The 12,796-nt window shown below is 38.6% G+C and overlaps 1 protein-coding gene across 1 annotated transcript in view; it reads left to right on the top strand.

Annotated features, from left to right (window-relative positions):
* MCF2L2 (MCF.2 cell line derived transforming sequence-like 2) overlaps positions 1 to 12,796 on the top strand; it is a 200,840-nt gene that overhangs the window by 169,142 nt on the left and 18,902 nt on the right. The window contains exons 18-20 of the mRNA XM_077754581.1: positions 6,084 to 6,150; positions 7,172 to 7,287; positions 8,440 to 8,509. Of these exons, the coding sequence (XP_077610707.1) occupies positions 6,084 to 6,150; positions 7,172 to 7,287; positions 8,440 to 8,509 (253 nt within the window). The remainder of the gene's footprint in view (positions 1 to 6,083; positions 6,151 to 7,171; positions 7,288 to 8,439; positions 8,510 to 12,796) is intronic.

The raw sequence follows: 12,796 nt of genomic DNA on the forward strand, positions 1-12,796 counted from the left end.
TATGAACATTGGGGTACATGTGCTCCTATACATCAGCATTTCTATATCCCTTGGGTAAATTCCTAGCAGTGCTATTGCTGGGTCATAGGGGAGTTCTATTGTTAATTTTTTAAGGAACCTCCACACTGTTTTCCAGAGGGGCTGCACCAGTTGACATTCCCACCAACAGTGTAGGAGGGTGCCCGTTTCTCCACATCCTCGCCAGCATCTAGAGTTCTCAGATTTGCTCATTTTAGCCACTCTGACTGGCGTGAGGTGGTATCTCAGTGTGGTTTTGATTTGTATTTCCCTGATGAGGAGGGATACTGAGCATCGTTTCATGTGTCTGTTGGCCATCTGGATGTCCTCTTTGGAGAAGTGTCTGTTCATGTCTTCTGCCCATTTCTTCACTGGGTTGTTTTTCAGGTGTGGATTTTGGTGAGTTCCTTATAGATTTTGGATATTAACCCTTTATCTGATATGTAATTTGCAACTATCTTTTCCCATTCCATTGGTTGCCTATTAGTTTTATGGATTGTTTCCTTTGCCATGCAGAAGCAAAAACTCTTGATGGCAAACTCTGGGACAGGCTAATTTTCAAAAGGATGCTTTTCTATTGGAGAGCTGGGAAATGGGGAGGTGGGAAATGAAAGGCAATGGTTAGAAGAGGGAAACAGTGGCACCTGGGTGGCTCAGTCAGTTAAACATCTGACTTTGGCTTAGGTTGTGATCTTGTTGTTCATGAGTTTGAGCCCCGTGTCAGGCTCTGCACTGATAGTTGATAGCGCAAAGCCTGCTTGGGATTCTCTCTCTCCTTCTCTCTCTGCCCCTCCCTTGTGTGTGCTTTCTATCTCAAAGCAAATAAAAATAAAACTTGAAAAATAATTTTTAAAAAGGGGGGAATAGATTAGAATGCATGGACAAAGAAGGAACTTAGCAGGAAATCCTAATAACATTTATGTACTTTAATGATCTTGCTTATAAAATAGGGTTGCATTGAGTTTTCTTTTTAACTTTTTAATATTTATTTATTTGAGAGAGAGAGAGAGACAGAGAGAGAGAGAGAGAGACAGAGCTTGAGCAGGGGAGAGGCAGAGAGAGAGGGAGACACAGAATCCAAAGCAGGCTCCAGGTTCTGAGCCGTCAGCACAGAGCATGATGTAGGGCTCGAATTCATGAACTGTGAGACCTGAGCCAAGTCAGACTGTTAATCAACTGAGCCACCCAGGCACTCCTGCATTCAGGTTTTTAAAAAGGTTCCATTCTTGCCCCTTGGTTACAGTGTCATCTGATAACACACACACACACACACACACACACACACACACATGAGGTATCATACAGAATGGAAACAGATATCCAAAGCTCTATTTTTATACTAACTTATAATATGGCTTCAGAGAGGAAACAGTCCCTTACAACACATTATCCCTCCATTTCTTCTTTAATGACATAAGGCTTGGGGGCAGGGGGAGATCCACTTTTAAATGTAAAACAAAGTGCCAGAATGTACGCTAGTGTGGAGTACATTACCGCAAGCAGATCTGGCATGGTCAGTTCCATTTGGTGCCCTAATTAGAGTGCTCCACCTCTGGATAGATATCCATCAGGACATAAATTGCTCTAGGTGTTTAAAGGTTTTTTATGACTTAAGTACTTTCATTGTTGTCTGTTCTTCATCTACATTATACACGGTTGATGACTTGAGATGTTAAATCCTTGAGAGTCTTTTCTATGAACAAAATTATGTGCTTTGGAATCATAAATCAGGCAATCAACAAGAATCATAAATTTTCTCCTAGTTTAGAAAGTTATTTTATAAAAGGAGAGAAAAAAAGAATGGGTTAACAGTGGTGTGAAGGCTATTTAAAAAAAATATCTGAACTAAAATCTGGGCTGACGGTGTTCAGGGGACCCCTTATCACTGTAGTTTTATCCATTGCACTCCAACTAGTAAAATGAAACAATTGGATGAGATCTCTAGACTCTTTCCAAACTGTAAACTGGGACATGACCTGACAAGCAATTTTTTTTCCTTCTGCACTGTGAATATTTTCTTGTGTCAGATTCCCAAAAACTCTGAGTTCTTATGTAACTCTTGAGTGATAAAATTGATTTCTGTCCCCCACCTAGTTATATCTGTCTTCTGACTTCATTTAATTGTCAATACGTCTTTAAACAGACCTGCCAAGTTGTTTAAGCCCAGGGCTTCATGAGGGCTTAAGAGGTTGGCTATACTCTGGTTTTCTGTGAAAGGTTGTTGTGGTCCTACTTAATGCTATGGCTCATGGAATAGATTGGTATCTATCCAATATACATAGCAGCTACTATCATTTTAGGATGATTGTAAAAAGCAAAAGAACTTCTTAGTGACTTTGTTAGCTAAGTATGATCTTAAAGTGTGTATACTTCTTGAAATTGTATCCTCTGTCAGTGACTATCCTTTATCAATCTTGTCTTATAATAAGCATTTATAAATAGATACAAAAATTGTCATTTTAAGAAGAGATGATTGTTGAGCTATAAAATATGTAAGTTGTAGATTTTATTTATATCTCTCTAATGGAGTTTATATGTCAAAAACTCCAGTAACATTCATGTCATGTAAACCATTTTTTTTTTATTATAAAACTGGTAACATTTTTTTAAATTAAAGTTTGTAGAAGGGTGTAGAGTAAAATGTAAAAAAGTTTCCTCCTGTTTTCTAGACTTCAGTACAACTCTCGAAAAGCAATCACTATTAATAATGTCTTAAGTTTCTTTGCATGAATTTTTTTAAGTTTATTTATTTTGAGAGACAGAGACAGCAGAGGAGGGACAGAGAAGAGAGGGAGAGAGAGAATACCAGCCAGGCTCCGTGCTGTCAGCATGAGATCATGACCTGACCCAAAACCAAAAGCCGGACACTTAACCGACTGAGCCACCCAGGCACCCCTATTTGCATGAATTTTCTAAGCATGTACAATTATATACATATATATATACACACACATATATATACTGTATATATATACACATAATATATATGTATATGTACTCATTTTTACATAGTAATACTATGTATATTGTTCCTCATCTTATGGGTTTTTTTAATTCACTTAATATACTAGGACTGTATCATACTGCCATGACTCAGTCAGCCTCATTCTTTTTTTTAAAACTGCATGCCATTTCATTATATAGCTGTACCATAATTTATTGATGAGCATATAATTTCCAATTTATATCTGTTTGTTGTTGAAGTGTAAATAATTACAAATAATGAACATTCTTAGAAATGAAATTACTGAATCAAGGAGCATGTGTTTTAAGGTTTGATGAGATCTTTCCAGGTTATCTTGCACACAGTTACACTTCTGTCAATATTCTCTAAGAGTGTTTCCACATTCTTATCTGTCAGTCTCCGTTTGAGATTTGAAATTTCTACTATTCTAGTAGTTGAAATTATTGTGTTGTAATTTATTATGCCTTTGTTGGATTAGTGTGCTTTGAACATTTTTTTTGTGAGACTAATAGTCATTTTTATATTTGTGTAAACTGTGTGGCCTTTGATTATTTGTCCCTTACCATATCCATTTTATGAGAGGAAAAGAAGCCCTTTACTGGGATAGACTACCGTTTATTTATTTATTTTTCTAATTTATTTTGTTTGTGTGTTTTAGTTCAGCTTTATTTGCTTGTTTGTTTATTTATTTATATTTTAATTCCAGAATAGTTGACATACAGTGTTATATTAGTTTCATGTGTATAATATAGTGATTCGACAATTCTATACATTACTCAGTGCTCATCATGATAAATGTACTTTTCATCTCGTTCACTTATTTCCCCCAAGACCTTCCCTCCGGTAAGCATCACTTTATTCTCTAGAGTTAAGAATCTGTTTTTTGGTTTGTCTTTTTCTTTTCTTTGTTCATTTGTTTTGTTTCTTAAATTCCACATCTGAGTGAGATCATATGGTATTTAGCTTTCTCTGACTGACTTTTTTCACTTAGCATCATACTTCTAGATCCATCCATCTTGTTGCAGATGGCAATATCTCATTCTTTTTTATGGCTAAGTAATATTCCATTTATATATATACCACATCTTCTATATCCATCCATCTATCAATGGACACTTGGGCTGCTTCCATAATTTGGCTATTGTAAATAATGCTGCTATAAACATAGGGATGCATATCTTTTTGAATTAGTGTTTTCATATTCTTTAGGTAAATACCCAGGAGTGGAATTAATGGATCATATGGTAGTTCTATTCTTAATTTTTTGAGGAAACTCCACACTGGTTTTCAGAGTGGCTGCACCAGTTTGCATTTCCATCAACACTGCACAAAGGCTCCTTTTTCTTCACATATTCACCAACACTTGTTTCTTTTTTATTTTAGCCATTCTGACAGGTGTGAGATGATACTTCATTGTACTTTTGATTTGTATTTCTCTGATCATCAATGAGTGATGTTGAGCATCTTTTCATGTGTCTGTTTGCCATCTGTATGTCTTCTTTGGAGGAATGTTTGTTCATGTCTTCTGTCCATTTTTTGGTGTTGAGGAGCTGTATAAGTTCTTTGTTTTTTGGATACTGCCCCTTTACAGTATATGTCATTTGCAAACATCTTCTCTCATTCAGTAGATTGCCTTTTAGTCCTGTTGATTATTTTCTTTGCTATGCAGAAGCTTTTTATTTGGATATAGTCCCAATAGTTTATTTTTGCTTTCATTTTCCTTGCCTCAGGAGACATATGTAGAAAAATGTTGCTATGGTTGATGTCAGAGATATTACTGGGATACGTTACCTTTTAATAGATAACCTACCAACAGTTCACAGGAAACCATAAATGTATATATTGTACACATGATCACCTGTACAAACACTAACTCATTTGGAGACCTGAAAGAAAGCCCCAAAAAAAAGTGTCTGAGAAGAAAAAGAGAACAGTCTCTCTGGAGAGAGATGTGGGGAGTGGCTTCAGTCTTTCTATTAGTTTTCTACTGCTGCATAAAAAATGACCACAAACTTAGCATCTCACAGTTTCCAGGGCCAATAGCCCAGGCACAGCATGACTGGCTTTTTGCTCAGTTACTACAGAGCTAAAATAAAGTTAGTCAGCTGTGCTCGGTTTCCTCTTCTAAGTTGATGTGGATGTAGCAGAACTCAGTTCCTTGCAAATGAAGTACTAAAGCTCTGGTTTCCTTGCTGGTTATTAACTAGGGGCCACTCTCAGCCCCTAGAGGCAGCCTATGTTACTTGCCACATGGCCTCTTCCATCTCCAGAGCCAGCCAAGGACAGCCTCCCTTGTGTTATATATTTCTCATGCTTCCAGTCTTTCTGACTTCTAGACCCAGATCTGATGAGTTCACGAGACTAGGAAAGCCCAACCAGGTAATATACCTATCTCAAGGTTAACTGATTTGGAGCAAAACAGAATGGCAAAGTCCCTCGACAGCGGCACCTAAATTAGTGTTCAGTTAATTAACTGGGAGGAAGTGCGTGTATACACAGGGTCAGGAATCTGGAGTGAGCATTCTGCCCACCACAACCCCCACCTGAATTCCTCAAGGGAAGCAGACAGAGGTCATGTCTGTTGGCTGGGGAAACCAGCTATTGAAACACTAGATGCCAGGGAAAAAGAGCATAACTGGAATCCATCCAACCCCATGCACAACAAAGTCCGCCCATGTGGGTCAAAGATCTTGATCTGAGCAATGAAACAGCATAACCTGCAGAGAATATCTCTAAATTACACACACAATGTAGGGGGCGGGCAGGCTTTCCTGACCAAGGATCCACACCTGGCATTTCCGACTCCACAATCTCTGCCCTCTTGACCCCACATGATGGCTCACCAGAAGACAGGATATTCACTGGCTGTACACATGGATTTACAGTCTTCTAGCCTTGCTGTTTCTTCTTATGCCAGTATGATTAGAGTGTGGTTTTGTGAGCTGTCCTTGGGTATCCAATAGAATAGAATGAACTACCACAATCTGAATAGGTAAGCCGCTAAAGGGAACTGTATTGATGAGAAAATTAAGAATTCTAAAAACCCTCTCTCCCCTCCCTCTCTTTCTCTTTCATATTCCCAACTGCTGCTGTGATTCAGGCGCATTATACGTGACTTGCTTGAGACAGAAGAGATTTATATAAAAGAGATTAAGAGCATAATTGATGTAAGTAGATTGGAGTGGTAGACATTAAGCATGTATTCAAACTAGAGAAATTCTGTTGCACAAAGAGATATAGTTGCCATATGTCTCTAGAATCCCCACCCAATGTACAGGTCTTACACTATCACAAGTATCTTTCCAATAGAAATAAGAACATTCATATGACTATTGATCCATGTAACCAAATAACTTCCCAAGGTTTGTGCCAATTCATACTGACTCTAGCAGTGCCCAATAGGTTCACCCTATGGTTGCCAACAATGGACATGATAATTTGAATGTTTTTGATAATTTAATAAGAGAGAATTGTTTCAAGTAGCATTTTTTACTTGAGAGTGAAAATTGGAATTTTCTCTATTTTCCTAAGGAAAAATCCTGAGAAATAAATTATATGTACAAAGTTATAATCGAATTTTTTAATAATAAAATATCAGAAGAAAACAAAATCTCCAATAAAATAGGGGATGGTTAATAGTCTGATATTTATGCTAAATGAAATATTCAGTTGTTAAAAATACTTATTTTGAATAATATATAGCAACATTGAAAAATGCCTATAAGATTAAAGTAAAAACAATATAAGTAGAAATTTACAAGCTTAGTTTAAAATGCGTGTGGAAAAACCGAATACAAATTATATATGTATTGTGATTAGAACTGTATAAAATAACCTTTTAAAAAGTCATGAAGGAAATATAGTAAAACAATAGTAATTGCATTTGGTTGTAAAATGATGGGTAAGTCTTTTGCTTTCACACTTGACTTATATAACATAAACATTTAAAAAATACATTTGTTCTTTCTATAAATTGTCATTTTATTATAATTGCTATTTAACCATATTCTTCTGAAGACGGACACATGAAGGACATAATATCAAAAGAAAGCATTTGATGAAATGGCTTTCAGGAAATAAGTGTGCCATATTTCCTTATTATTAAGGTTTTGGTCCCTGGAGTAGCTAATTCAGATAATCTCTGATATGTTCCTATCTGTAAAACTTACCTTGTTTCCCCCTCTGCAGGGATATATCACTCCAATGGATTTTATTTGGCTAAAGCATCTGATTCCAGATGTTCTTCAGAATAACAAGGAGCTTCTCTTTGGGAATATTAGAGAACTTTATGAATTTCACAACAGGTATATAATAATTCAAATTATCAGGAAAAATGGAAAGTAAAAAAAAGATGGAAATCAGACTGATAGAATTTGGAAATGCAAATGCTTAAACATTGCTAGGCTTAAGCAAGTAGTTCAGAGTCAGCGGATTTGGTAGGGGTGAGATGGGATGAGAAGGAGGGAAGAAGGGCCACAGATTCCTGAGGGAGAAGGGAAAAGGCACCAATGGAGTAGGTACCAGGTGTCAGGCATTAAGGTAATATTCTTTTGTGCATTCCTTTGCTTATTTATCTATTCATGCATCGGCATCATTGTGGGACTTGTACCGAGTCAGGCACTGTGTTCAGCACTGGGAATACAAAGATGAGCAAGACACACATCCACACACCTACTGTCATAGGGTAGTGCTGGGAGCTAGGGTGTTGGAAAATGCCAACTGGTTAAACAAGTTGTTCCTTTAGCCCAGGGATGCTTGGGTGTTGACTTTTAGAGAATTAGAGGAGGAAGGGACTTTGGAAATGATCTTCCCAGCCTTTCATTTCACAGATAATTTTGCAGCTCATTTCCTCTCTTTACTCAGTATAGTAACCCCAAATCACACATGTAATTGATGGAGAAGAAAAGATTGCTTGGTGAATTGAACCACAGTTGTTTCCCAAACATGTCTCCTGTCCATTGGTCAGACACAAAAGTGAAATGGAAATCCCATTTCTGCTACCTTCCCTGGAGAAGTTATTTACATCTCAGGTTTCATGTTCATGAAACCCTACTTTGCAAGGCTTGGTGGATGATTAATTGAGATATTGTTTATGAAGTATGTAGCTTATGCCTGCCTTACTTTAAGCTCTCAGTGACATTAACAGTAACGGCAGCAATAGCAGAACTTCTTATTAATGTTATTATCATGTAGCAGGGAGCATCGCTGCATCTTGTCTATCCACAGCTAGTGCTTAGAATGATCAGGACAGCTGTGGGTAGTTTCAAGGAATCCTAGTAATGTCACAAAATATTTTTCTCCCAAATCTGTGTGTTGAAGATGAGTCAAGAGCAACAAAGCCTGGAAAACAGCATTTTTCTCAACACCTCTTAAAGCCTCATATGATTTCACTTTTAAAAAGTTTTAACCTTATACATATAAAAAATTAAAAGATTATTAATCTTTTCTTTCCCTAGGACTTTTCTAAAAGAATTGGAAAAGTGCACTGAAAACCCTGAACTTCTGGCACGTTGCTTTCTCAAGAGAGTAAGTCTGTGCTCCCAGTAAGTCAAAACAAATTAAAGTTAGCCCTTAATTTTCTGTGTAAGGGGCAAGGCAAATGGAAACACCAATGGTCTAAAAAGTTACACATGCCTTTTGAATGCAAAGCAGGGGTCGGAGGAGTCCAGTTTGCTTAAGCTCATATGACAGGTGGGAGCAATTTACAGCTTGGCCTCCTGCAAAGCCTGGTGACATGGAAGACTGTCCCTCTCCCAAAGCAGATGATCCTCCTCTGAATGACTAAGCTAACTGTTTTCGAACAAGGCTCACACAGCAGGTTTAAATTCCTCACTAAAGTTGTATTAACACTCTCAAGAGAAGTACTGAGATGCTAAACTAAAAGTCTCAGAAAATGTATTTTCTTCCACTTATTTATTTATTTGCTTATTTATTTATACAACACAGAGGATATGTTAAATCAATGGTCCCTCTTATGCTTAGCACACAGTTTTTGATTTCCTGTCCTACAACATCGTACCTCTGCTTACTTCTCCTTCCCTGCTGCCACAACTCTTCCTTCTTACTCTCTCTGCACCCCTGCTTTGGGCAGTGAATAGGCTGTTAGGGCGAGTGGCACTATGTAAGAGCTGCCACAGAGAAATGTACTGCCCAGTACTATTCCCCACTGAGTGCTTTCTTCCCTTGGAAGGACTATGCAGATGATCCTGGCTCCCTGACTCTCAAAGTCTGTCATTTCTTCTCTCTCTCTCAACTAGCCCTTCTTTTCATCCCTTCCTTTTTTTTTTTTTTTTTTTTGGTGATCCTGACACAACAGCTCGAACAACTGAAAAAATTTTAGACAACCCAAATTGTGGCTGATAAGTCTAAGAGCAGTATTTGTGACAAACAGAGCAAGCAAACAAAACCCCCCAGGTTTCAAGGCCTTTGACATAATGGAGAGGCAGAGCCTTCAACCTTCAGCACTCCTACTGGCTTTCCGGACCTTTCTTGGCCCGAGATGGGCTTTCTACCACAGCCTCATCAGAGGTTTTTCATTAAGTGCCAGAATTCAAGATACACTAAAAACAATTTTGTATACAATCTGATTAATTTCTTTTTTGAGTTACTTTTATAGCATTATTAGTGTTTTATACTCTTTTGCAATTTTGCACTCATCGAGCCACCAATGTCAAATCTAGTTTCATAGTTTAGAAATATTTTATAGTTGCTTATGTCATTACTGCAAAGACTTATTTAAATTGTTGGCTGAGAAAAGGACTGAACCCTGTTGGGGGAGGGGGAATGGATATTATTTTAAAATCTGTCCAAGTATAAGGAAATGGCCAGGGAATTGCTGACAAAACATCTTTTCCTGGAAGAATTCCTCACCTAAAAATTTGCAAAGCTTTCTGTAGTCCTCCATCTTGGGGGAAACCTCAGAAATCATTAATCCAGGCATGCATTTAAATGCTGCATATAATCCTAATGATTTATGATGTTGGAGACATAATACAGGTAATAAATTCTTCACAAGCACAAAGTTATTAGTCTGGGACAAATGGAGTAATTAAAAACCATGACCACCTAATCTTTGAGGCTCCTTGAGGGAACTGGCTACTGCTGTGTGTTTGTTAGCTAATAAGGTGGGCCCTTCAACCATTATTTACCACAACAGTTGACCTTTTCTCCATAGTATTTGCAGAATTCCATGGAGATGAGTTTTGAAATATTGCTCTGGTCAAGTGTTTTAAGAAGACTGTATAGCTTGCAGAATCCAGGAAGATCCTGCTCCAGAGGCCAAGCTCTATGTAGAATGACATTTGTCAGTAGTTTGCTTTGAGTTCCTTTTGCTCTGATATCTGACATGGCACAAAAGAGCATGCTTTCAGACATGGCTGAAGGAGCACTGGGGTGGGACTTAGGAATGTAACCTCTTGTCTAAGTTGAGCCACTTGCTATCTGCATGACCTCACATTAAATCACTTAAACCCTTGGAGTCTAACTTTCCTTCTTCAAACAATAGGCTTAATAATACCAATATGTAAAGTTGTTGTGGAAATCTAATAAAATAGTATATGCAGAAGGGTTCTACAAAGTAAAAAGTGCTTTGTCAATAGCTACTATTTATTGGGTATTCTGTATGTATTCTGTATGTATGTATGTATTGGGCATTTGCTGAGAAGTTTCAGTACATCATCACATTTAATCTCACAGCAACCATAGTTGACTGTTGTTATAAGCCCATTTAATAGATGACAAAACTAAGGTATAGGAAGGTTAAGTCACTGAACCTGGGCCATTTGGTTTGTAACTAACAAAGCCAAGAACTGAACTTGGACCATCCACCACCAGAGCCACTGTCCTAACGCATAAACAATCATGTGTAATTAGGAACTTTTGGTAGCAATATTTTTAGCCTCCTGATTTATTCTTCACGGAGGTGAGGATAATCGAGCACTTTCATATGCTGCTGGTTACTGTATATCCTTTCTTTAAGGAATTTTGGATTGAAGAGCAAATTTAGGCCAATAGTTGTGTTTTGGTCTTTGAAGGCTTATAATGTTCTGCATTACTCAAAGTGCAGACATAGTACCAAGGAGGGAAGGTTCCAGGAACACAGGTTTCTGCTCAGCATCCATCAAGAGAACCAGTTGCCTCTGTTACTGGGAAAGTTTGGGGAACTGACTTTTGAGGTTGTTTTACTGGGTGGAAGGCTAGACCTCCAATGTCTCCTCCAGCTTAAAAACAAAATTCTTTAGTGGTTAGGGCACCTGGGTGGCACAGTCAGTTAAGTCTCCAACTTCGGCTCAGGTCATGATCTCGCGGTCTGTGGGTTCAAGCCTCTCATCAGGCTCTGTGCTGACAGCTCAGAGCGTGGAGCCTGCTTTGTATTCTGTGCCTCCCCCTCTCTCTCTGCCCCTCCTCTGCTCATGCTCTCTCTCTCTCTCTCTCTCTCTCTCAAAATAAATAAACCTTAAAAAATATTTTTAAAGAAGAATCCTTTTGTGGTTAGGATTTCAACACAAATTTCCCTTTGTGTTGAAAGCAGTGAAACCTTGAATTCTTTTGGGTTCTAAAGGCCAGTGTTTTTGTGCTCTGATGGACCCAATGCAGGTGAGATGCCTTAATAAGTTTTTAGTATTTTATAAGCCTGGCCTTTGGTATGGCAGGAGTCTTCCCCATGTGTAGGCTACTCTGCTCTGGAAGCTGTTGAATTTAACAAATATACTTAGCACAGTGCCTGGCATATCAATGGCACTCAGTAGATCTTGAGTGTATAAATAATGAACATATTGTTAAGCTAGGAGTTATTATTTTAGTTCCTTAACCTGTCTGAACAACATTTCCTCAAGGGTCATCTCCTTTCCATACACACATGCATGTAGTTTGCCTGGAGAGAGTAGCAAAGGACAGAGTTGCTGAAGTTTCAGAGGGGGAGAGCTACAGAAACTACAGAAACAGAAAGCATTCACTACAGCAGTGAGTTTAGAAGTAGAATAGACCTTGGGGTGCCTGGGTGGCTCAGTTGTTTGAGCATCGATCTGACTCTTGGTTTCAGCTTAGGTCATGATCTCACGGTTGGTGAGTTTGAGTCCCGCATCGAGCTCTGCACTGACAGTGTGGAACCTGCTTGGGATTCTTTCTCTCTCTCCCTCTCTCTCTGCCCCCTCCACACTCACTTTCTGTCTCTCTATAAAAATAAATAAACTTAAAAAAAAGAAGAAGAAGTAGAATAGACCTAGCTAAAGCTGTGAGGGAAAAAAATATCCTGTGTCCACATGAAAGACATCAGGGTTGGCCTGAGAAGAATAGGGACATAGAAGTCTACGAGGATGCATCTATGTGGACTTTTCCACCAGAGTGCACAGGCCCTATGACAGGTGCAGCTGTTCTGGGCCAGGTCCTACTGAGTGAATGGAGCTGGCAAGCTGACTCCACAGGCTTGGGGCAACCTTTTTACCTGGGGTATTGATAGGTATGTGCCCATCTCTCATGGCCTTTGAGGCAACAAGAAATAGGCCACACAGAACTGGGAATCTTTCATCTCTAGCCCTGGGATAGTTGTGTGATTTTTCCAATCTTGGAGTCTGGCGCTGTAGGTGGAAGGTGATGTTTGAGGCAGAGCCCGCTCCTCTGAGAATTGCCCAAAGGACTTAGATCTATGTTGTTCTGTCCAAACTGCCATGTTTTCCTTTTGGGGTGTTTCTATCTTTTGGTTGTCTCCTGGAATGTTTTCCCCCTAGGGTTGGCATTATGATGACCATAATAGGAAGACAGAGAGAGAGAAAGATGGGGCTATGAGCTACCAGTACCTTTTCTGTCAATTTTGTC

The sequence above is a fragment of the Crocuta crocuta genome, unplaced genomic scaffold (assembly GCF_008692635.1).
Source record: "Crocuta crocuta isolate KB4526 unplaced genomic scaffold, BGI_CrCroc_1.0 scaffold70, whole genome shotgun sequence".
In the NCBI taxonomy this organism is placed as follows: domain Eukaryota; kingdom Metazoa; phylum Chordata; class Mammalia; order Carnivora; family Hyaenidae; genus Crocuta; species Crocuta crocuta.